Genomic DNA, 25361 nt, shown 5'->3' on the forward strand with positions numbered 1-25361 from the left:
TAGAATGATGAGATTAGTAATGGAAGTGGCTGAGAATAACTTTATTGATCACCATGTCTTCTGATCTATACTCTACTTACCCCAGCCTCTTTGCACTTTGTACTGCTACACATACAGGGACCAAAATAGCAAGTGTGCTCAGAGATGCACACACAGTCAATGAGAGATATTATTTAAAGCCAAAAACATCAGCCACAATGCTGGTGATAGAGGAACAGTCGTGTGATCGCTAAAGTGTCAGTTTAGTCTAATTATTCCAATAACTGTTTAGATGTTTCAAGCTGAAAGTAGTCGACTGATCGAAACTGCAACCCTGACAGTATGAATACAAAGCTGAGGTATGAACAGTTAACGGGAAAAGAATATTAGTTCGGCGTAACAGCTCTAGTATCATATCCAGTCCCTCTTCAGTCGTTGATTAAACTTTAAAAAAACTCATCACTGTGTATCCAAGGTAGATATTTAGATTTTTTTTCATAAAAATAACCTACCTTAAAATAGCTTGAATGTAATTTACACTTGTTTACCCTCACTGCTGCTGAGCACATCAGCTCACCCCTGCAAACAACTACTCAAAAACTATTCTGTGCTACACAGTAGGAAGAATTACCTAGCCATACATGTTAGAATGGGCAAGCGATCCTGAATAATAATAATATGGAGTCCCATTCTGCACTTAGATAGGGTTAATTCCTTAAAGGCATTAGAGGAGATTTAATTTCCTTTGAACGTAGCATGCGCACATACGTACAACCTCTCCCTCACCCCCCCTCTAACCTCCCCACTCTTAACACTTACGAAGAAACGCTCCCCTCCAGAAACTTGCGTAAGACTCGTGAAGTTGCCTACAGCTGCAGTATAATCAATAATACAATAATACATTTTACCTGTCCAGAAGGAATTTAGCAACCAAGGCATCTGTCTTTAGGTCCATTTGTTGCTTGCGCTGACGCCATCGCCCAAATGACTCGCCAATAATCACTTTTGTTTTTGCATTCTCGCGATCCAGTTGTCTTTTATTTTCTCTGACGTCAAAAAATGCCTTTCTTTTACGGCTGGGTCCCCCTGGATCTTTATCTGCCATTATGTAAAAAAAGATGAGCAAAACAAGTCGCCAGCTAACTACGAAGCTATACCAAAGCAACACGTACACAAAACACGTAAGTCCAAGGCGTACGTAATCTACGTAACTAGGCCTGAGCCGGAAGATTTTTGATTGACAGGGAAGGGAGCAAACCAAACGCCTCGGTCCGAGCGCGTTGATTGGCTGATGTTTTTCAGGTCCTGCCATGTCCACAGTTATTTTTTTTTTTTAAATTCTTTTAGAAACCATACATACAAGTCCACTAAAGGTCAGTATATTCATTTTATGTGAATCAGACAAATTAAACAAAAAAAAACATCCTCCATAATGCCTTTAAGCTTTTTACCTATCAAACTCAGGAAGTCTGAATCTGTGTTTTTGAGACTGTCATTGATTCTCTGCAGTTTCAAGGTGGAGATACTCAGCCGTGATGTTGATTGCTTATTTCACCCATGATGTGCCATCTAGCATATTAAAAGCATCATATAAACATGTTAACAAGATGAAAAACAGACCATGTAAAGCAGCAGGTTAATTTCTACAAAGTTCATACTACGTTAAATGCAGATCTTATTACTGGAGAAATTGCTGTTGCAATCCTCAGTAACCTTCCACTTCCACTCACTTTTTTCTTTTTTTTACATAACTGCCTTATTGCCATTCAACATAGAAACCCTTTCCAGTTGTCACAATGTTCAGCTCATTGAGAACATTGTTGATATTTTTCCTGCTCATATCTCTCATATTTTTTCAGTCTACTCAACGTATGTTTTAATTTTGTTTTTCTTCATTCAAATAAACTGATGTAACATTCCGAGGTCAGAACAGGTGACGCCTCATGCGTGAACCGTTCGACCCACAAGTAACAGAGCAGTTACCATCACCATGGCAACCTTTAATTGCAGGTGGGCACACAGCTAATTCAGATGAGCTGATCAGACTGCTTCTCTGATCTCTGCCGTGTTTACCAAACCCTTGATTACCATTTCTGTGAAACTCCAGCTACAGAGCTTACATTACCTTCAAGGCAGACTGTAACATTTCTAAACATTTTAGCATTTTCAAATGCAATTGATTTGTTATTTAATCTTTGAGCATTGACCTGGCATTCTAGATTTGCTTTTCATATTCTAGTCTGAGCCAATCGCCGCTCTTGACTGATGCGACACAGAGATTGTATCACAGATATATAATGTTTCATGACAGATCCTTAGACTAATTGTGCACACTCATTCTCACAATCACTAGCGTGTCTTTTTGCTCTCTCATTGGCACAATCCAGTCCATTAACCATCACAATTAAATGCCTAACCTTATCCTAATTTTAATCTGAGGTATGTAGGATTTATTTTTTAAAAATAAAAAGAAGAAAAAACATTAGCTCACAGCAGGCTTCATGAGCGATTTACACAAATTTTAGTTTCTTGGAAGACATGACAGTCCTTACAAGACTTAAAACTGAACTGGTGTTTTCCTCCTATATCCATCACTTAAATATCACCTCAACTCCTTTTCCTAAGACTTAACCTTACACAGATGAGTCTCATTTCAACACGTCATCGTTTCGATCATATTTTGCCCCCTTTATCCCTTTCTTATTATTCCCACTCCTCAATTCCCTTTAGTATCTCGCTCATATGAAGTTAAACCAGCAGTGCAGTTTAGCTCCCAGGTAAATACAAAGCAATACAGTTCAGCCTCCGGCTTTTTAGTGCAGTTTGGCTCCCATCCATAAAGCAATACAGCTCACTATCGGCTTTGCTGGTGGCAATTTCACACTTTCGTCAGAAATGCAAACCGGCATTAATGGTTTGCTCGACGCTCTCCTTGTACGAGATGATTCCGGGCCCCGTGTTTATCCATACATTCACACTGACGGATTGGAGCGTGGCTGGAACGAGCTGAGGATGTGTTCTGATGGACACTTTGCTCAATCATCCAGCTCAACTGTCGAGCCGTGCCCATCACGATGTAAGCTGTCAGCGGCACCATTAAGAAAAGAGCAGGATCAGTTGAGGTTAAACAACCAGCCGATAGCAGCCCGTCTCCACAAAGGGTGGCAGGGAATCCTCTTAACTGGAGGCCATGCAGCTAATGTGAACTGTGTCCCCCTTTCATTGAAATCACTGGCTCTGTTCTAAGAGATTACTAGAGAGGGAGAGAGAGAAAGAGAGCTCTTAAACACACACAGCACATGAACGTATTAACACAGACAGGCTGACACGCAAACTATATACTGATCATACTATATATAATTAGTACATATTAATCTCAATGTTCTGTTGATGTTTAAATTACTATTATTGTATCCTAGAATTGAATTGAGAGAGCGCGAGAGAACAAAGTCATAAATCCATGCTGGGTGATTTCCCAGACTCCATGCAGTAGCTCCAGTAGCATTGCTGACACGCCGATGTTTTGCAGGGACTTGACTGTAGGTGCATACAGCAAGGAAATCAGTAGCAGTCATTTAGCTCTTCTTTTTCATTCATTAATACATTCTCCTAAAGCTCTGAACTCAAAACCTCCTAATACATTAAATTAAAATTAAATATAGCCACCAGACTGTACAGTGCTTAATACCCAGTCAGCCTAAGCCAGCGCAACCAGGAGAGGGCTTAAGCAGAGTGCCTACACTGTCTGTGGTAAAGGTTTTACACCGTTTCACGCTTGCTGATGTTTGAGGAAACATATTTTTCCCAGCTTTTAATAGTGTGACCTCACACACACACACACACACCATTGCATTTTCTCTATGTGCAGTAGTATTATATTGTAAATGTGTATGACGTCCTGTTCATATGTGCAAACCCTGTATATACATGCTCTCAGTACATGAATCTCTATAATATACATACATTAAAACTGGTTTTGTACATGCACATTGATCTGGAAAATTGTGTTTTTATGCTCTGGCTTTTCACTGGTATAAAAATTACACTTTACAAAGTGGGGAGAAGTGGAGCAAGCACACTTTGCTGCATCCTCTTCAGCTTGAAAAAAATCACTAACAAACCCTTGTTGTTTTCCTATCCACAAATATTCCTTGTATTATGCAGTTTGATGTTACTTTCTTTTTGTAAATCGTTTATTGTCGGTTATGTTACAGCAGTGATATCTCGGAGCCACGAGGGTCCGGGTGAGATGGGCAAGGCAGTAAACATCCCCAAGGACGACCAGGAGAAAATGAAGGAGCTCTTTAAGATTAACCAGTTCAATCTGATGGCCAGTGACATGATTGCACTCAACAGAAGTCTGCCAGACGTGAGGTTGGATGGGTGCGTACGCTTGGGTGTCTGCCAGATGAATGCTGTGAATCACACTGCTGTACTGACCCCTTAACACCTACAGAATCAAATATGTACTCAGACAAAGGCTTGCACACATACACTCACACTCATGTCTGCCCTCCAACAGACCACCGTAACTCAGTCCTCACCCTGTGCTGCCTGCAGATTTTGATAGCTTTGATACCCATCACACATTTGAGAGAACCACGTTTTTTTTTTTCATCAAAAAGCTGACATTTCTGCTGATACCTTCTGCTTTTTGGTTCTTTCTTTCTTCATGTTTTTAGGGGTTTTCACCCTTCCATCTGTGCAGACTTCACACTACTTTCTTTAGACACTGTCCCAGTATTCAGACTAATGTGCTAAATGGTTCAGCAAGGCGAGAGTCTTTATTTCGTCACACTGTCTCACCAGGGTTGCTAAACTAAGGAAAATTGTTCTGACAATTAAAATAAAAGTTAAACTGTAGAGTCCATTACTGATGCTAATAACTGCTCCCATTATGAAAAGACATCTAATTATGTGCACTGTTTCAGTGCCGAATCCTTGAGATCCATCAAGTTGTGTGCATTCGGCCTGATTTCGGAATGGGAGTAGGGTTTCCGTACTGCCATTCGTGATCTATTTGAGCACTCTGTATGGAACACGAGCACATTCATTTAGGGCTGCTGATATGCACAGACATTTGCTTCGCGTGGAGACAATATCTAAGTGATTCATGGTTAAATATTCCAGTTGAGTTCACCACAGCACTTTCATTAAGTGGGTGCCAAAGTGTCTACCTGTCACATGAGAAATGGGCCACAAGATGATCTGTTTTATGCACCTACATTCTTCACTTTTTATGTGCTGTTTTTGCCTCGACCAAGAAAATAACACTTCCACATTTTGTGCCATGTGGGGAAAAAATGGGGAAATCTAAAAATCATTTTGACTACATAGTGCAAAGGAAGACCTATATTAGAGGAAAAAGTGAACATTCAGCTGATTTCAACTCCTAGTTTCTCTGTCCATTATGGCTCCGTCATTCTCTCAGTATAAATAATACAGCAGCTTTATTACAGAACACAGCTTAGCCTTGCAAAATTTCACCAGCTGTGCAGTGAAAATTATCCAGAACCATGCAGAATTGCCAGTCGCTGCCTCTGAAGGGCAATAACATTTTTGTCTTGAAGGCAGCCTCCTGGCCTGGTTGTGTCAGTCAGCGATGTCACGTTGAATAGACAGAACTGAACTAGCAATGCTGTCTGCTCTGGTGGCTTTTTTCACCTCCCTCTACCCCTCCCCTCGCCGTACAGGCTGCTTTCGCTGTCCACCTACTCCTCCGTAATGTAGCTAATTCTTTATTCAGCAGCGTCTCAAGTTTGCCACATTCTCACCCTTTGACTTTGACAGACGTCACATCAAGCCAAGGATGTGCTGACATAGCTGTCAACACTGGTTTTACTTTTTCTACTTTCTTTGGAGATATTTGTCAGTGAATCTCCCGTGACAGTGTTTTTGCACTGACGGCAGCATTGGATAGTAGCGGGACACTCCGATTCTCTTCTCAGATGCTTTTCTTACAAAATAATGAGCTGCATTTTGAAACCAACACCATAGCTTGAGACCAACACATTTAGATCGAGTATATGCAGTCATACCTAGATTTAAGCAGAAGTATGCATGGCTAGAGTAGATATTAAGTTAGTCACGATTACATTTAGTTTAACTGCTACCAGTGATATTTTGCTATCCGCTTGTGTAAAATAAATTATTCATTTAGTCAATTAAATTAAAATAAACAAATAGTTACAAATAATTATCCCTTGGCCGCTACTCACAGCATATATATTACATTTAGAGTTCTTCAGTATATTTAACATTTGAGAAGCTTTAACTTGTGATGTTTGAGAATTTATTTGAGTAAATTATTCATTTCTGATTGTTTAATTAACCCAAATCAACTATTTGTTTTAATTGTTTCATGGTTGTAATCAAGATCAATACATGAATCTGCTAATGAATAGGTGGAATGCAAATATATATTCAAGACAAACTTAGAAGATTACAGATATGTAAACAAAAATAGGAGGAAAATTCTGCTTTGCAAAATGTTTTTTTTGTCATCAATATTTGCCACTGAAAAGGAAAAAGCACTGTTCAGAAGTCATGGATGTACATCACAAGTAGATTTCAGAACCGCAAATCCCTACAGTTTGATGAAAAACGTTCCTCTGTTCAATTTTGTGTCACTGATTTCTTTTTCTCGCCTGTGGCTTTGCCAGCTGTAAGACCAAGGTGTACTCGGATGACCTGCCCAACACCAGCATTGTGATCGTTTTTCACAACGAGGCGTGGAGCACCCTCCTGCGGACCGTTCACAGCGTCATCAACCGTTCTCCCAGACACTTGCTGGTGGAGGTTGTGCTCGTCGACGATGCCAGTGAGCGAGGTGAGAAGTTCACGCTGTGGCAGTTCACAAAACGGACCGCATGTGATATCTGACAGATTCACAGTTGTAACTGTAGTCTAGCATACGGGACGAGCACACATGGGAGGAGAATTGATGTGGGACACAAAACTCAAAAAAAGGCATCACCAGCTTAGTAGCTGCGTAAAAAACACAATGTAGCTTCTACTACAACAGTAAGAATCTCTGGAATCAATAGTTGATGATGAATACCTAAACTGGGATATTGGGCTGCAGTTAACAGTTTTTAAAAAAAATCTTCCAATAACATTTTTCGATTGTGACACCGATAAATACGGTAGAATAGCTATCACAAAAACAATTTTTGGCAAAACCAAAGTTGTTTTTGTTTCTGTCTATGCAGCCAATACTTCAGAATTACACTTCAGAATCAGAATTTCTTTCATTCTATATTCAAAACAACATCCCTGCATTCAAATCCAGTACTCCTTGGTAAAACCTGCAAAAACTAATGCTTGATGCAGTGTTGAAGAATCAAGAGTCAAATCATTTTCATCACATTTTCTACTATTAAAAAATCTTTGTCAGCTTTTGGTTCTGGTATGTTATAGTTACTTTGCATCTCAATGTTGAAGGAATCATGGAATATTTCACCAAAACCTTCCTTCACTGAAACGGGTCAGTCATTACTCTGAGTGGTGAGCCTATGCATTTTCTCCACTGTTTGGAGAGGAGCATTGACAGCAGACACACAGCATTTAAAGATGGATAAAAAACGAGTTCCACCTTTTTCTTTTATCTCCTTTTGAGATCTTAACTAATTCCTGATCTAGATCCTCTTAGTAACTTGTAAAGTTACAACTGATAAGAGAAGAGGAGATAAGCCTTTTTAATCCCACAGCGGGGAAATTTACAATGTTACAGCAGCAAAAGGGATCGTGCAAACATGTAGAAACTACAAATGAACAAAAATATACATAAGTGCTGATTCTTTGCGCATGGTACAGATTCCTATGAATGTAGAAAATAACAATATTGTGCATATCAATGGTTTAAATACATGATAAATATGTTTCCGGAGTTTTTGTTTCTTGTGTTGTCTACAAGTCTCCATCTGGTAATATGTAATATCCAACAAAAAGACCTAAATATCGCTAATACCAACTACTATGCCTCAGATTTACCTTTAGATGATGACCTCGAGAAATTTCAGATGATCAAATAGCCTGCTATAAATTTGTCATGAGGATTCACCATAGCCCTGGAAAGCCTGCCAGGTTCTTATCATATTAAACATTCATTACCCTCTTTGAATACACACAATGAGGGAATACCCAGAGATTAGTACTCTGACGTTCGGTGGCATCTCCCGTCACAACTTTTGTCAAGAAATTTCCTTGTTTTCCGCTGCTTTTGTTAAATAATACCACTGTGTTAAACACTTGTTTCTCCTAAATATTGAATAGGCACCAACTTTTGAACTCCGCTATATATGCTTGTGTTTGCAATAGTATAAGAACATATGTGGTATATACCAATAAAAATGTATTGATTGCAAACCAGACTTATTGCCAATAAATGCCTCCACAGTGTCTATCCATATCTTTCCAAATGCACATATTATTTGTAAAGAAGACTTTGAAATATGCAAGCTGAATTTTTTGTTTGTTTGTATTGTTTTGCCAATAAAACTGATCCTGATTGACCACATAGTTGCAGCCGTGAAAGTACACAATGCTTAAAATATGGGGTTTTCCTGCACAGGAGTTCTTAAACATGGAAGCTTCTCAGAAATCCTCAAATCGGCAAAGAAGCTTTTTTACAGTCATCAGAGTATCAAAGTGGGCATCCAAGATTTGTGTCACCCATTCAGTATCTAACCCAAGGTCAAGTATAGACACAATCTGTTCTGTAGTTCTTAAGTTGTGGCGTTGCATAATCGCCAGAAAAGTGTTTTTGCAGAACATTGTGATGTCACAGTAAAGTTGACCTTTGATCTTTTGGATCTGAATCTTTTTTTAATGATAGATAAAAGTGTCATTTTTGTCATAAATAACTAAATTATAAATTATTGAACGATAGCCAAAAATAGGTTTTTGATGTTAGAGTGATCTTGACCTTCAACTATGAAAAATCTACTCAGTTAATTTTGGAGTCCAAGAGGATCTTTGTGCCAAATGTAATAAAATTCCCTCAAGGTGATCCTGACAAAGGGACAGACAGATGAATGGAATAACAGAATGCCGCTGGGCTCAGCTGTCGTCAGTGCAGGTGCATAAAAACAAATTTCCTTATCAGTATTATTCCTAATTAAAAGAGAAAGTGCCAACCGTAGTAACTGATTAGTAGAAATGGAAACATTGCAGTATACATTTGTCCACACAACAGCCTCAAAAATGGCATTTAGCTTAGAACTGAAAATTTCAGAATTTTTTTGTGTAATTTTTGTTTTTATTTTTTGACCAGGTTTAAAACGATGCGTTCTAATCAACGCTCAGTACGTGTTTTAGTCCAACACACTTTCCGTCAAGATCAGTGAATATCTCACAATCTGGACTAATTTGTACGCAGTGCTGGTTCTGTAAATATTTGAGCATGTTCTGTGCATTTATGTGGTAATTTAGAGGACAGGGGGGGAAGGCAGGGGGAGGGTAGATGCAGTAGTGGGCAGGAAGGACAATAAATCTGACACATGCATCTGCTACTGACCAATGAGTAAATCAACTCAGCTCAGTTTTACTTACTCTGCATGTAGACAAGTGCTGGATTGTCTGCCGTTTCGTTTCAGAGTTCCTGAAGAAGAAACTGGAGAACTATGTTCGGACTCTGGAGGTCCCAGTGAGGATCCTGAGGATGGAGCAGCGTTCAGGTCTCATCAGAGCCAGGTTAAGGGGGGCGGCTGCCACTACAGGACAGGTCATCACCTTCCTGGATGCTCATTGCGAGTGTACTGTTGGTTGGCTGGAGCCCCTGCTGGCTCGCATCAGAGAGGACAGGTAGGAGCCAAAGTGGACCTCACTGAGCCCTTTGAATTCAATGTTGATATTGATATAGATACTGAAGGTACTAATATGAAATAATGAGCATATTCTGCTCTTCAGGAGCGATGCACTACAATCCTGCAAAGCTTCTCAATGTCAGCCAATTTAATCTTCTGCCTAGTGAGTCCTACAACATGCTTTATTAATATTGCTGTTATCACATTTCACCTAAGTTGCATCATTGGGTCCTTGAGCCAAAGCTCTGTCTGAATTTTGATGGGACAGCAAACTGTCAGTTATGAATACACTGCTTGAGCCTGACGCTGCTGATAAGAAACGATAATCATTCTGCTTCTGCTGCGGCCTCAAAAGAAATGCTAGCTTCAGTTACTGTAGCTCTGTTGTTGTGTTACATCTACCACTGATGCTAGTAGATGCTAGCAGAGTTCAGATTAAATTGGACAAGGACGTGTTTAGTAACAAACGTGTCGTAATTAAGACATTTTTTTTTTGTGTCAACTGTGGATGTTCTCTCCAACTTGACATGTTTGCACAATTATCAAGCAAGTTGTCTTTACTGTGATATAGTGTTTACTAGGTTTATGTTATTTATCAGGATTAAAATGTTATTTCAGGCATTTGTTCACTTGAGTGATACTCCTCCTCATAGAAAACAAAGTGCATCTGCTGCATGTGTGAGTGTGACATGAATAGGTGGATGGACTGATAACGACCCTCCACTGATCCATATCTTATTTGAGGTCAGACACATTCATTTTCCCTCAGGAAGAAATTGGTATCATATGACTTAGAATATTATATTATGGAGCCATTTCACATTTACTGAATGCTGCTGTACGTGTATCGATGTCTTAAAGTCTGAGCCAAAGTGATGAGATGGTGCATGGCCGTGTGTTGTAACTACAGGTAACTGTTTCAAATCCCAGGAAGTGCTCATTGAAATCGGGTTCATGACACAGTATTCATGTTTTTCCCCAATGCTTGTGTATACACTTCTGAACAAAATCTTAAGACCAGGGAAAAATTAAAAGTATCCGCATTTTGCGTTGGTGGATCATACCCAGGTTGTAAGTAAAGCTTCAAAATGCAAAAAGAAAAAACAGGAGAAAGAAACCCCCCCAAAAAAGAGAGAGTAGGCAGTTTATTAAAAACTGCATTTAAACTCAAACAGGATGTTCATCAGCTGATCAGAAGTTTTTTGACCATAGCCTTTAAAAAGCAGAATCTGCGCAAAAATCTGGCTGTCATGTAATTTTCTGCCAGGTGTTCACATTGTCATAACCTCCTGATGGATAAGAAATTAAGGCTTTCTGTCTTTGAACATGGCAGGATTGTTGAACTGCACAAGCAAAGCCTTTTGCAACTCCTCACCACTGCAGAGCTTGGACACAGTAAGACAGTGGCAGTAACATTTCTCCGAAGATCCTGAGGATTATGGGACAAAAATGCAAAGTGGTAGATCTCAAAAAATTTCACCAGCCAGAGGATCCGACGGGCTGTCCATGAAAACACATGCCGATCCTCAACCCAAATTAAGGCCCTTACTGACGTGGACTGATGCCCAATAACCATAAGGCAACATCTGCAAAAGAAGGGCTTAAGGAACGAAAAACGTCTTCAAAGGCCACGTTTCCTCCCACAGAACAAACTTACCCATTTGGACTTTACAAGGTGCACCAAACATGGGACATTGAAAGGTGGAAGAAAGTTTTATTCTCTGACGAGAAAATATTTAGACTGAACGGTCCTGATTGCTTCCAACATTACTGGCATGACAGAGAGATCCCAGTGGAGATGTTTTCTCCACGGCACAGTGGAGGAGGCTCCATCATGATCTGGAGTGCTTTTTTTTTTTTTTTTCCTCAATGGAGCTGCAGGTTGTGCAGGCGTGTAAGACGGCAGCTGGCTGTGGAGATGTTGCAGCAGGTATTCCTCTTGGCTGAGAGACCTCGTCTATGCTGTAATGACTGGTTATTTCAACAGGACAATGCTACATTTCACAGTACCTACCTGACAAAAGGACTTCTTCATCGATCTTTTAGACCAGGGGTGTCAAACTCAGTTCCTGGAGGGCCACTATCCTGCATGTTTTAGATGTTTCCCTCTTCCAACACACCTGATTCAAATGATCAGCTTATCATCAAGCTCAGCAGAAGCCTGATAATGAGCCTGATCATTTGAATCAGCTGTGTTGGAAGAGGGAAACATCTAAAACATGCAGGATAGTGGCCCTCCAGGAACGGATCTTGACACCCCTGTTTTAGACCATCCTGCGTTTCCCCCTGATCTAAATCCCAACATCTTACTTAGTTATGATCCACCAACACAAATGTGATTACTTGCAATTTTTCCCCCGGGCTTAAGATTATGTTCAGGAGTGTACCGTGTCACAGGTGTTAAAATCACATGCAAATAAAAGTGTTTGATGCAGAAACTGTAATCCACCAAAGTGAAAAGTCTTCACGTCACAGTTAATTTTCATGTTGCTATTAAGGTGCACTTAAAATCATTTGTTTGGACATGAGCATTTTGTTCAATATTATAATGTTTTCATATAATTCTGATGCATTTACACTGAAATTCAATAAACAACAGCACTGAATGATGCCCAGTCCGAAAACAAAGGCAAGGAAATGTGCTTTTTACAGCAGTTAGAATCAGTCATGCTTTCTGACCTTTGCAGTGGTTATATGGTTTATGAAAAAAGGCAGATACATCAAATTTACATTTAGATTTCTAGACTTATTGTTTTTGATTAAATTATCTTTTTGTCCATGGCCTCCCAGTGAGGACGTGCATGTATTTTTCTTGCAGACAGTGATTGTATTATGTCTGTGTTCATGATGGCCAACATAGTTATTAAGTTAAACAGGTGCTTTGAAATGGTTTTGATAACAGAACTGCTGTTCTTTTTTTTTTTTTTTTAGCTTTCTAGACATTTAAACAAAAGAATGCCAAGAGAATGCAACATTTTTGATCAGTTGCTAAATAGTCTGTGTCATTAAATCAACCAAAAAAGCCAAATATTTGCTGTCTTCCACTAGAAAAAACAATATAACAAAGCACTGAAAGATGCTTTGTCACTATCAAAAATAAAATATGAATTGATCAATTGAAAATTGAATTTTTAATTGATTGCAGCTCATTGTGATTAATAAGAAAAAATATCTGCAGAACAGTCAATCATGAAATGAATAGTTAAGTGCCGGCATATTTTGTTTAGGTTTCACTTAATTATTTAGGTAGGGATGGTAATAGTGTGTGAATAATAATACACCACCAGTATGTTGAATCATCGTCATCATGTTTAATATTTACAAAAAGCATAACAAAAGCCTTCATCGAGTTTATCTCAGTCTTACACTTTGTGTCTTCCAGGACAGCAGTGGTGTGTCCTATCATAGATGTCATCAGTGATGAGACGTTTGAATACATGGCAGGCTCTGATATGACTTACGGTGGATTCAACTGGAAGCTAAATTTCCGATGGTACCCGGTTCCCCAGCGGGAGATGGATCGACGCAAAGGGGACAGAACACTGCCTGTCAGGTACTCAAAGAAAAATATTACTTCTTCTGCGGAAGATAAATTTAGATTATCTACTGGGGACTGTGTGTCTGACTTTCCACCTGTGTGATGTCTTTTCATTAAGAATAAAGAGAGAGGAGGTCAGATTATACAACAAAAAATTAAAGACACTTTTGTAAGTTCAAGCTAATGTTGATTTTTCAGTGTTGGCAGCAGGCTACAGAGAAAGCAATGATTGTTGTGGGTTTTTTTTAAACAAGAACTTCTGTTGTGAAAAGTGCCATTTTTATCTGCAGCTAGGAATAGATCATTTTCCTCTGTGTATCCCGCTGATGCAAGCTACGGCCTAAATAACATCCACAGAGTTGTGATGTTTCTCTTTCGTAGTCTTAAGTATCTATGTGTTTTCAAAACAGAACCATAAAAACTCTGCTTCCAGTTGCCTTTTCTTGGCTTCACAAAATTAGGAACAGTTTGTCATGTGTATGCAAATCATTCCCAGTAACAAACAATATCCTGAATTCAGAAGCAACTTCAACATAGAATGAATTTAAAGATAAAGTAATTACCCCTCTAAGGCTTTGTTTCAAATCATCAAACAAATTGGCCTTTTGTGATATCCTCAGTGTTCCCCTGAGTTACAATAAGATGCTAACAAATGCGACATGAGAAGTTGTAATATTACAAAGCGGATTTATATTTTTTGTCCTAATTTGTCTCTCGCAGGACTCCCACCATGGCAGGAGGATTATTCTCCATAGACAAAACATATTTTGAAGAAATTGGAAGCTATGATCCAGGGATGGACATCTGGGGTGGAGAAAACCTTGAAATGTCATTTAGAGTAAGTGACAGACAGCAGGAAGGATGTTGTAATGATGTTATCATGTTACCAGACTTTGATGTCAGTGGCTACAGGCTAGTTTCCTGATCTTTGTCCATATTTTCTACACTTGTATATTTTACTTAAATCATAGTCCTTTTTGCTTGATATTGAAGGGAGATACTCAGGAAATGAATACAAGAAATCTCTGAGTTACAGAGTTTCATCTATAGTGACAGCCGTTTCTGACGGTGAAGGCACAGCTATATCTGGCAGTTTTAATTGCACTGTTATGTTCTCTTGGAGCTGATATTTATATATATATTATGTGAAGTGGTGTTCTTTCTTAATAATATCAAGAATACATGTTCTAACACAGACACCAGGCTTGTGTTGCTGATGTCATCCAATCTATGGATCTGAAATATTAGTTTCCACACGTTTTGATGTTTGTTGAATATGTTAGGCATAGTGGTGCCTAACATATTTGCATCCCGGCTTTCCCGGGACCTTTCTGCATGGAGTTTGCATGTTCTCCCTGTGCATGCGTGGGTTTTCTCCGGGCACTTTGGCTTCCTCCCACAGTCCAAAAATATGCTGAGGTTAATTGATAACTCTAAATTGCCCATAGGTGTGAATGTGAGTGTGCTTGTTTGTCTGTATAACCTTGTGATGAATTGGTGACCTGTCCAGGGTGTCCCCTGCCTCTGTCCTAAGTCAGCTGGGATAGACTCCAGCACCCCCCATGACCCCAATGTGGATTAAGCGGTATATAATGGATGGGTGGACGGTGGTGCTTTGAACTAAATGCTTATGTCAACATGCTAACATGCTCACAAAGACCATCTTAACATGCCTATATTTAGCAAGTCCATGATCTTAGTTTCATTTATTAGCATGCTAGTATTTGCTAATTAGCACATAAGCCAATCACAGCTCATGGGAATGCCACTCGTTTGAACATTTGACCTGAGGATGCTTCTAGATGAAAAGCTATGAGATCAGCAAAGCTGCTATAATTTATCCTCAGGGGACCATGAACATGTGTACAGAGAGTCATAGCAATACAACAAATAGTTGTTGAGATATTTCAGTCAAGATCAAAGTGCTCAAAATGGAAAGCAACATTTTCATCCCTAAAGCCATGCTGCTAGCTTTAAAATGTCAATATTGCTTAAAGGTGATATGCCCTAGTGGCAAACTGAAATGTCCTAATTTTGGCTAGTTTCTTTGTTATTACACATGAGATGGAGAATAATCGGGAAATAAATGATCATAAAAAGAAAATTCTGCATGGATGAATCAATATGAGCAAGTCATAAAATGTAAATGTTAAATCAGGAGACAAATGAAATGCTGCTTTACAGCTGGCTGCTAAGCTTAAGCATCCAAACACAGATTTGCAGCAAAGGAGTAGATGTCTTCTGCACTCTACCGAGACGCCCTGCAGCTCTTGAATTTAAAAGTAAAAAATTCCTTATTGGTGACAAATCGAATCATTTGCCAGGTCCCCCGAGCCTCAAATAAAAGACCTGGCATTTACTGTCTGTTGTACAAGTTTACCTCATTTTTATTTATCAGCTTTCTCACTCCTTACTATATAAATCTACATTGTCTCTATGTGTCTACAGATCTGGCAATGTGGTGGCTCCTTGGAAATTGTAACATGTTCACATGTGGGCCATGTTTTCCGGAAGGCCACCCCATACAGCTTTCCAGGAGGAACGGGCCAAGTTATCAACAAAAACAACAGGCGCCTGGCCGAAGTCTGGATGGATGATTTCAAAGATTTCTTCTATATCATATCACCAGGTACAGAACAGTGAAACTGCCACTGAGTCCCTGCATCTCTCTGCCACTGTCAAAGTGGAATGACACTGATGACACAGACAATAAAATGCCATGAATTTTACATGTTTTAAAAGTTTGAAGGAATACATAGTTCAGTCAGGATTTTAACGAGTGTTTTATTCAGTGTGCGCCATTGTTCAAAAGCAGATATAAATAATCCTCATTACCAGACCCCTCTGTGCTACTTAGGCACTCGCTGATATTACATTTTACAAATTGGTGTGGAAAAAAAGACTTGCCTGCTCTATTTTCTCCTCTCATTCTCTTGCATGGTACTTTTTTTCTCATTCATATAAGAATTTGCATTTTTCTTTTTACTCTCATGTTGGAATTTAATGCTGCTTTGTCATCCTCAAAGTGGGATTAATTCATTCCTACTTTCAGACACATTTTTAGTGTGCTCTTGACCTTGGGTTCAGAAATATGTCTAACATGGTCTTCTCTCCAACGGGAGCTCAAACGCATACGGATGAACTAGAACAATACGACAGCGCAGATTGAGAGATGAGTACCCCTCCATCTGTCAACTTAGTAATGTGATTACCCTTTAGCAGACAGCAGTTTCCTGGAAATCTCTGGTTAAGTGTTTTAGATGCCAGCCAACCTATAAGGGATCATCCGTAATCTGACGATCTTACTGCACAAATTGTGACCTTCTCTTCCACTCAGGCAGGCAGGCAGGATTCTCCACGGGCAGGTGTGCAGACAGAGCCAGGGCTGTGATGGATGAGTTTTTCTGCGTATTGTGGCCCTGCAATGACGGTCTGTTCCTCCAGGACATTAGGGAGAATGATCTGGGCTGCACTGCTGCCAGACCTCACTTATTGGCACACAGGAGCCACAGTATGTTGCTCAGGCTGAATTTGGGAGTGGTACCTAGTGATCCTATTAAAAGTGTATCTCCCTCCTTGTCCCTCCTCTGCGCTGGTGATTTCAAGATCAAAGAGGCTATTCATCATCTGCAACATGTGATGCTCAGACAGAGAGAGACGGAAAGAGAAAAGGGGAACCAGAGCCACAGGGAGAAAAAGTGGCCTTCGGCTCATTGCTTTTATCTGCCAACTTGAAATTTCTATTTCCCAGATTAAAGTGTGAGATGTTATTGGTATTTCAGAGGGTGCTGTTTGCATTGTCTTGCTCCTGTTTGATGGATATTTACAATACGGCGTTGCAGTTCTCACATGTTGGCTGGTTTTTGAAAATGGAGCTTTTATTTTCCCTCATTGCAATCATGGTCTTTCATAATAAATTACCACCCTGGATCTATCTACACGCAATGCTATGAGTCCTCAAGAGGCACTCTAGGGAGAAACCATCTGCCTAATGTGTTTGTAAGGGTCTGTGCCCAGTCGCTGTCTAATCCTTCCACAGTCTTCAGTTTCATCAGGTCTGATACATCAGTTTCCTTTTGGCTGAAATAACATACGTAATGCCAGGCAAAATTCCACAATTGTTGCACTTGTGTATTTCTGAAGGAGATCTTTAGCATTACAGTGTGTGCATAAAGAGGACTGCAGAAGTCAAGTGACTCACTGTGTATTAACAGAAAATCCTTCCATTATCTTCCACATGGCCCATATTTTCAGATACTATAATCTTTTTTTAAATAAAGGGTCCCCCTGGTGTTAGGTCTAGGTGGTGCAAGAAAATGAAACTGCCCTTCTGTATTCAGAACAAGACATGCAAATGGTAAGATAAATTCCAGCTGATGATGTTCACTGATACGTATGGCTGGATCTCTGTCTTGACATTTCATCTGCAGGCGTGATGCGGGTGGACTACGGAGACGTCTCTTCCCGTAAAGCCCTCCGCGAAGCCTTGAAGTGCAAACCGTTTTCCTGGTATCTAGAGAACATCTACCCAGACTCCCAGATCCCAAGAAGATACTACTCACTTGGTGAAGTATGAGCACTCTTGTACTCTGATCTTCTATAATGCAGCAGATACACCGGCTCCTTCTGCATTCAGTCGGATATGTCCTTGTAGCCTCTGGGCTGTGTTTTTTAGAAAGACGGCACCGCTGCGAGGTAAATCGGGAAGATTTCAGAATCCAGCTTGACAAAACAAGATGAAAACAAACCGCCCCAGTTGTTTGCATTGAACATGTATGATAAACAAACATGGACGTTTATGTGCAATCGATTTTGATCCTTCTTCCATGTTTACACAGTTATTCTATGCATTATGTTTGGGTGAGATAAGGCTCATGGATTCATTCTGCGCAGTCTCACAGTCCCATTTTGTATTCTACTCAGTGAACAAAAATTAATTTTAAAGACAAAAAATAAGTGAGACACTCTTGTAAATTTTTAGCCAGCTCCCTGTACATGTAGTAGATGGAAATATTTATTTCTTCTTCAAAAAATCTTTAAAAAATAGAAGCTATTTTTCATAGGATGGAGTGTATAAAGCAATAGGAGGTTGCAGGAACAGATAACTGATCATTTCCTGCCAAGATGTGAGAATTCATAGTCTGTTGTTTTCAAGATAATAGAGGTTCAGGCCCCTTTTATTAGTTGGTTCCAATTCACTTTAAATAACAGTGTTTGTGAGTGACCTGAATTTGCCTCTTGATGCACATGACTGTGTGATGACAGCAGTGCAGCACGGAGTAAAGTCAGCGCTGACGTGAGCTCCACTGTCTGAACGATAGACGGAGGCCTTTTAAAAGTAATGTCAGTCGAAGAACTCATGGTGAAATGGGCTTGTAATCCTTCAACATTCATACAGCTGAGGATGAGAGGATTTTTTTCATCTGCACTACTCTGCTATACTGCAGTAAAAGCTGGTTCACTCTCTCTCTCCCTTTAGCCACTGCAGCACCTCTCCTCCCATCTTTCTCTAAACCAGACTACTCCTAGCTGATTCTCATCCCCCGTAACACACAGTCAGCCTTTCTTTAACAGCTGGAACCATTAGGATTTATATCACTTAATTATGAATGTCATTCTATTCCTGCTTGATAGGCATAATAATGGCTTAGGCAACATATACAGTCAGCTCAGCTTTAGCTCTGTGAATGTATGAGTTCATTAGACAGCTGACTTGACTGTAAGTCAGTCGGAGCTGTGATAACAGGTTTTCTCAGAACTGTGTAGTCAGGTCAGTTCTCCATTTCAGCTTTAAAAGTGGAGATAATGAGGAGAAGTTGGACTGACATAACTTTGTGACATGATGTCTGTTATTTTTTTTAATTCTTTTAGTATCAAACAGCAGACTCTGACAGAAAGACATGGCTATAAACATTTTTCATTATCCAAAAAATTAATGACCAGTCACAGTTGAGCCAGTAATGACTCAATGACTTGACAAATTTGGGCTAAAATTGGCTGCCCTAGCTGTCAGTTTTGTCTCTCACTTGGGTTTTCTGTGAAGAATGCGTCTTCAAATGTGTGACTTGTGTGTGATCTGGCTTTAACATCAGCAAGCTGTTTTCACGGCATCAAAAGGCTTCTTATATTTTCCAGCAACCGGAGGTAAAGTGTTGAAATGACTTGTTTTATCTGACAAACTCATCAAATCCTAAGGGTATTTCAGAAAAACACAAAATCGTCATATTTGAGAAGCTGCATCCAAAAAAGGTTTAGAAGAAAAACAGAACCTGACTGAGTGGTTGCTGTTCAAATTTATGTCAAAAAATTAGTCCAAAGTATGTAGACACTGTGTTAATGCTCCAAACTGTCATTACAATATATGCATATTTCAAATTTTATACATCTAAATGTTATGCTAAAAAAATCCCTTGAGATAAAAACTGAAGAAAGGTTAGCCATAAACGTAGATTCAAATGCAAGTGTAGACCACAAGTTCATATTTATTAACAACTCTTGAGCAGTACCTGACTAGCCTTTGTTTTAGCACTGAAGATAACGCATTTGTTGTCTTGATTTGTTATGCAACCTGGGATTTTGTAAAGAAATAAACACACCCAATCATGAACAGAACTGGAGATGTTCACGCTAAATCGTTCACTGAATCATTGCCATCAATGATTGAATCAATTTTAAATTTATTTATTTAACCTTTATTTGACCAGATAAAAACCACTTAGAGATCGATAAGGCAGGAAACAAAGGACATGCATTTCAGTAAATGTATTGTAGAATTGCTGTACTTCCTGACTGTGCCATGAGGTGGACCTACTTCCTATTTATGTAGAAAGAGTTACAGGTATGTTGTCTGATCATCCATAAAGGTCCGCATAAAATGAGTGCACCTCCCTGCTGTTTAACTGTGGCTGCCATGTTGATGAACTCTGCAGTGTATAGTTTAACTTAAAAAAACAAAAAACACTCAGTTTGGCAGCTGTCCGAGTTAGCTATAGGCACCTGAGGGCTAACACTGAAGTAGAATCTTTAAATACTAACACAGCCTGGGAGCTAAGTGTCTGTCAGCGAGAGCAGCTGTAGCTGCCAACGCCGCTAACGTTCAGGAGCAGCAGGACTCTGATTACATGCTTTCTACAACATTAAAACTTAAGTGATGAAGTGTATCGGCGACACTCTGCTCTGAGTAAAAATTCATTTTAGAGGTGGCAGTAAACAGTGACAGATTTCCTGGACTGATAAAGTTGCTGCAACAGTATTTGTGGACATCTGTTCCGGCTGAGCAGCTGTTTATAGCAGCTGGGCTAACGTTAACTACAGTGAACAAGTCACTCCATCATGTAGATCAGCTATGAGGATTGTTCTGATTTAAAGCCAGCATGGCTCAAGTTCACTGTGAAAATACTAATAACATTTCATTCATTTCAACAAGTGAGTGACTATTGATCATTAGAGTAGCCAGGTATTGGCTAGGAAACCTGTTCAAAATTTGGATCCTGACAATACTCTACTTTGTAATGACATACAGTATAGATATCCAAAAGTTACGCTTGTATTTACAAACTAAATGTTTTGAGTTTCTGAGTTACTACTAACTATGACATCTGGAGTAAATTTTGTTTTAAAATTTGATTTGAACTTATATGTGCTTTCTGTTTTTAGATCAGAAATGTTGAGACTAACCAGTGTGTGGACAACATGGGAAGAAAGGAGAATGAGAAGGTTGGCTTTTTCAACTGCCATGGCATGGGGGGAAACCAGGTGAGAATAAAATATTGATCTGATTGCAATATTTATTGTAATTTAGATATGGAGATTAAAAGTAGTTATACATGTGATTTATTTTTTTTAGCTCTTTTTTGTGCATTGAATCTGTTTTTTCAGGCAAATTACTGTATGATCACTATGCAAAATATGCTTTTCGAATGAAAATCTTTTACATTAAACCCACAGAATCACATTTTATCTTGGGATATCATCTGTGTCTGAAAGCTTGAAGTTTGGATGGAACTTGTGTGTGAATTGCCAACTTCAATCCAGAGATTTTCCACACAGTTGAAGTCTAGGTTTTTTGCCAAGTTTCCTCTCTTATTTCTGAAGTCCAGTGTTGATTAGACTCACTGGTTTTTGGCAAGGATTTGGTTGTATTTTGGTCTAATCATTTGCACCCTTCATCTTACATCTCTTGCTATAGTTTCTTCCACAGCCCACAAAACAGAATCTCCATCTAATCCTGGAGTTACAAGAAAAAAAAGGGGAGTCAAATATGTTGCCTGTCGAAAGCGCTAAAAACACCTTATGTAGTGCATAATCAATTGCAATCAGGTTTGCGTTACGCCGCAAATCACAAAGGTGTAGACTGGTAATAAAAATGAAATCCCTATCTATCTCCTGAATGAAAAAGATGAATAATGTTGACATTGCTGATGCGTTTCTTTTGAAGGGCTAAACAAGATTTCATTTTCCAGGTGTTCTCGTACACGGCGGATAAAGAAATCAGGACAGATGACCTCTGTCTGGACGTCTCCCGCCTCAACGGGCCTGTCGTCATGCTAAAGTGTCACCACATGAAGGGCAATCAGATGTTTGAGTACGATGCTGAGGTAGGATCTGCGTTTCCTGAAACAAGCAAATACTCTCTCTCGCTCTTATTGCAGGTGGCCATCCTTCCCTCCTAATGGATAATTTACGGAAGAATGACTGATGAATTGCTGATTGATTGTACCTGTCTGTGTCATGAGAAGATTGCATGGGCAGTGATGCGCTCTGCCAATTTGGGTGGTGGTGGGGAAATAATTCCTCTCTCCTGCCACCAGATGGTGCTGTATGTTGTTTTTTGAAACGGCACAGAAGTTGAGTTGCTATTTTCGCCCAGCAGCTGTGACTCTCCTCTCATCTTCTTTCATTTTATGTAGTATGTTGGCAAGTGGGAATATGATTTCGAGGTAAGCCGTTCAAGCCATTCATCCCGAATATTTCCCTGTAGTTTATATCGTGTGCTTCCCTTATTGTGAGATCCTCAAACCATGTGTGGACTGTGAAGCGTCAGTTGATTATTTGAGTAGATCACTTAAATCTTGATGCGAACTGAAGCCATTTTCCTAAAAGAATGAAATTGTGAAGAGAAATGTGAACGAAAGACATTTTTAAAAAATACCATTTACATTTAGTCTTTGCACCTGTCCCAAAATTTGGCAGACAAATAATAAATGTGAGTTGTAGTCGACATTAATTTACCATATCTGCTACAAAACACTTAAAACCATAAGTGGCCAAATGATTTACACCAATGGCAGGACAGAAGAGAACACCGAGTCCCCAAAAGCAACGCAAAATGTTACCTACTAAGATCAGACACATTTTAGAAATCAAACCAAAACAGCAATTATGTGGAATAGTTGCAAAATGGTGAGGTAAAAAAAAGTCCATGTTTTTGTGGACTCTAAAAGGTTTTAGACGGCAGCAAACTAAAATCACTAGCACCTACGTGACAAGAACTGAGAATAAAAATTACAATTCTGTTTTTTTAACCAGTTTTGTTAAATGTGAATTCACGTATTCACACATTATACATTTTTTTTAAACATAGTGGGAAATGATTGCATAGATTTATGTGGAAAAAAGGGTGACATACAATTTGCCTTTACTGTACACGGATATGATCATGCTTACTGTCCTGCATATTCACCCCTAAAAAGCCCATTCTGAGCCAGAAAAACTCATAGTCTAATGCATTTTTGTGTTTTGTAGTTCATTCCAGACCTTTCAGCATGTAGACACACTCATGAAAGACACTGCTGAATTCATATCATATACAAATGTGTCTGATAGAGTTCGTCCATTTGTGGTACTGTAGCGCCCAAACGGCAGCAAAAATGAGACGAATGATGAAGCCAAAAACTGCACATTAAACACCAGGGTTTCATTTTGCTTAATATTCCTGGTTATGCAAGCTGTAGTAGTCTGACAATTTCAATAATCAGTCGAATGAAGAAACAGATGTTGCATGCAGAAAACAGAGACTTCTTGAATCTCACAGGAGAACTAAAATATTCTCCCCAAGCCTTGTTGCCTCAGAAGTAAAAATACATTATGGATTACACAAGTCCAAAAGCATTTTTGTATTAACAATTTATGCATTTTTAAACCACTGGGAGATGGTTGGAAAAGACTGCAGTGAATACAGTGTTATCTATGAGTGATTGAGATGTCCTGTCGCTGACATGTTGATATGACAAGGTGAGGAAGCCCAGAAGCTTTTCCATCAAGCACTGAACAAGCCCTAGGAGAAATCATTTCATTACACTTTGTTCTCTGGGTGCATTCTTAAAATGAATAAAAGTTGAATAATTCATAAAGGAAGAGAACCAGTCTCTGTTGTAAACAGCATTGGGATTTCACCGCTGTCAGGGGCCGATGTTATTTTTATCCCAGGTGTGACTGACAGGGACTGAATCCTGGGTGACTACAGTACCATTAACATTTCATCTGGTCATCAGTTTCATTTTCACAGGGCTACCTGAATTTTCCATATTCCTGCTGTATTCGTCTACATCTGTGACCGACAGCCCTCCTTCTTCACCTGCTCTGCCTTTTCAGCCAGAAATAAGCTGTTTTTAATGTGCTTTCCTCACAATCAAACACGCAAATATATACCAGTTCCAAACACTGGAGTTATTAAAATTCATCATCACAGAATTTGGTCTGCTGAGTTTTCCAGCTCTTTCACTGTATCTTTTATTTTGCTTTAGTGTTGTAGAGACTCCAGTTTTTCAACTGAAAGCTTTCCACTTCTCTCTAAGGCAGTGTTCTTTACTTTTTACAAGCCTGAAGCTAAATGCTAAGCGTTATCTGATTCATGCTTAGTGAACTGGAGTGCAGGAAAATGCAGTTAATGAGTATATTGGATAGACAGTGTTTGAGTCATGGATTGTCAGGCATCAAATTCACAATGTAAAACGATAGCTGTTTGCAAATGAGAAAGGTTTAGTTATGATATCAGCGATATGAGCATAGCAAAAAGCCAGAAATCGGAAACCTAAAATGGGAACCAAATACCTTAACTAAGTGCCTTCTTTTGTATTTATTGTTTCATGTTGTTGTTAATAATAATGAAAAAAAAAACTTTTTTTTATTTTTATGGAAAATGTTTTATTTCTATTGGAAAGATTTTGATACTTTGTCTCAGTTTAATGATGTTTTTCAGTCAGTTATTGATCTGCTGATTGTCTCTGTTTATTGAAATATGACTGGTGTTTTATTTACAAGTTTGTCACGCTTTGGCTTCATGCAGTGTTAACATATTTTTTAATGTGCAATTTTATGCCATAAATTTGATACATGACTGTTCTCCATTACTAAACACTGGGTCTCTAATAACTAAGTAAAAAAATAGATTAAAGAAACTCATGCAGTCTTTTGTGAGCATTAAGTATTTAATAGTTATGCTCCATTGACATAAAATATTATAATTTCTATTCTAAAATCAGCCATGAAGTCCAGCTTTTGAATGCCTTAAATAAATAAATATCACACTTTTGACTCGGCTGTCAGTGAAAAATTGGAAAAGTTTGCTGTGAAGAACAGACGCTTCAATTAAGAATAACTTGAAGACTGTGTGACTTACCTTCACCACCATCTGTCCCTTTTCCCTCCCGGCTTGCTGCAGAAGCACACCTTCCTCCACATCATCACCCAATCATGTCTGACCATTGCCCGTCTGGAGGACGGCACCTATGGCCCCACTGTGGAGTACTGTAACAACAGTCCCATACAGTCATGGACCCTCCACAACTACACCCGTCTGGAGGTCGCTAGACACCTCTACTTCAGTCCCACGGATTATTTTCTCTAAACTCACCTCTACTTTTGGGGGCTGTGGGGCCTGAGGTGAGCAGATTAGCACAAGTTAGAATTAGCATAGAGGTTGTTGGTCATTTTAGCTGTTCTGTAGCAATGTAGTTTTGTGCTGGTAGAAATTGTAGTAGATCAGTTGGACCTGTTTTGGCTTTAATTGTTGTCTATTTTTTCTGTTTTTGTTTTTG

The 25361-nt window shown here is 39.2% G+C and overlaps 1 protein-coding gene across 2 annotated transcripts in view; it reads left to right on the plus strand.

Annotated features, from left to right (window-relative positions):
• The window catches only part of galnt13 (UDP-N-acetyl-alpha-D-galactosamine:polypeptide N-acetylgalactosaminyltransferase 13), a 44141-nt gene that overhangs the window by 11197 nt on the left and 7583 nt on the right, over nt 1-25361 (plus strand). The window contains exons 3-11 of one of the 2 annotated variants that reach the window (XM_051959238.1): nt 4197-4362; nt 6642-6808; nt 9576-9783; nt 13168-13338; nt 14044-14161; nt 15772-15952; nt 17754-17893; nt 20980-21078; nt 21786-21920. In XM_051959238.1, coding sequence (XP_051815198.1) covers nt 4197-4362; nt 6642-6808; nt 9576-9783; nt 13168-13338; nt 14044-14161; nt 15772-15952; nt 17754-17893; nt 20980-21078; nt 21786-21920 — 1385 coding nt within the window. Of the gene's footprint in view, nt 1-4193; nt 4363-6641; nt 6809-9575; nt 9784-13167; nt 13339-14043; nt 14162-15771; nt 15953-17753; nt 17894-20979; nt 21079-21785; nt 21921-25361 lie in introns of both variants that reach the window. The other variant, XM_051959237.1, reaches the window with a different exon arrangement.

The sequence above is a fragment of the Acanthochromis polyacanthus genome, chromosome 14, assembly GCF_021347895.1.
Source record: "Acanthochromis polyacanthus isolate Apoly-LR-REF ecotype Palm Island chromosome 14, KAUST_Apoly_ChrSc, whole genome shotgun sequence".
NCBI lineage: Eukaryota > Metazoa > Chordata > Actinopteri > Pomacentridae > Acanthochromis > Acanthochromis polyacanthus.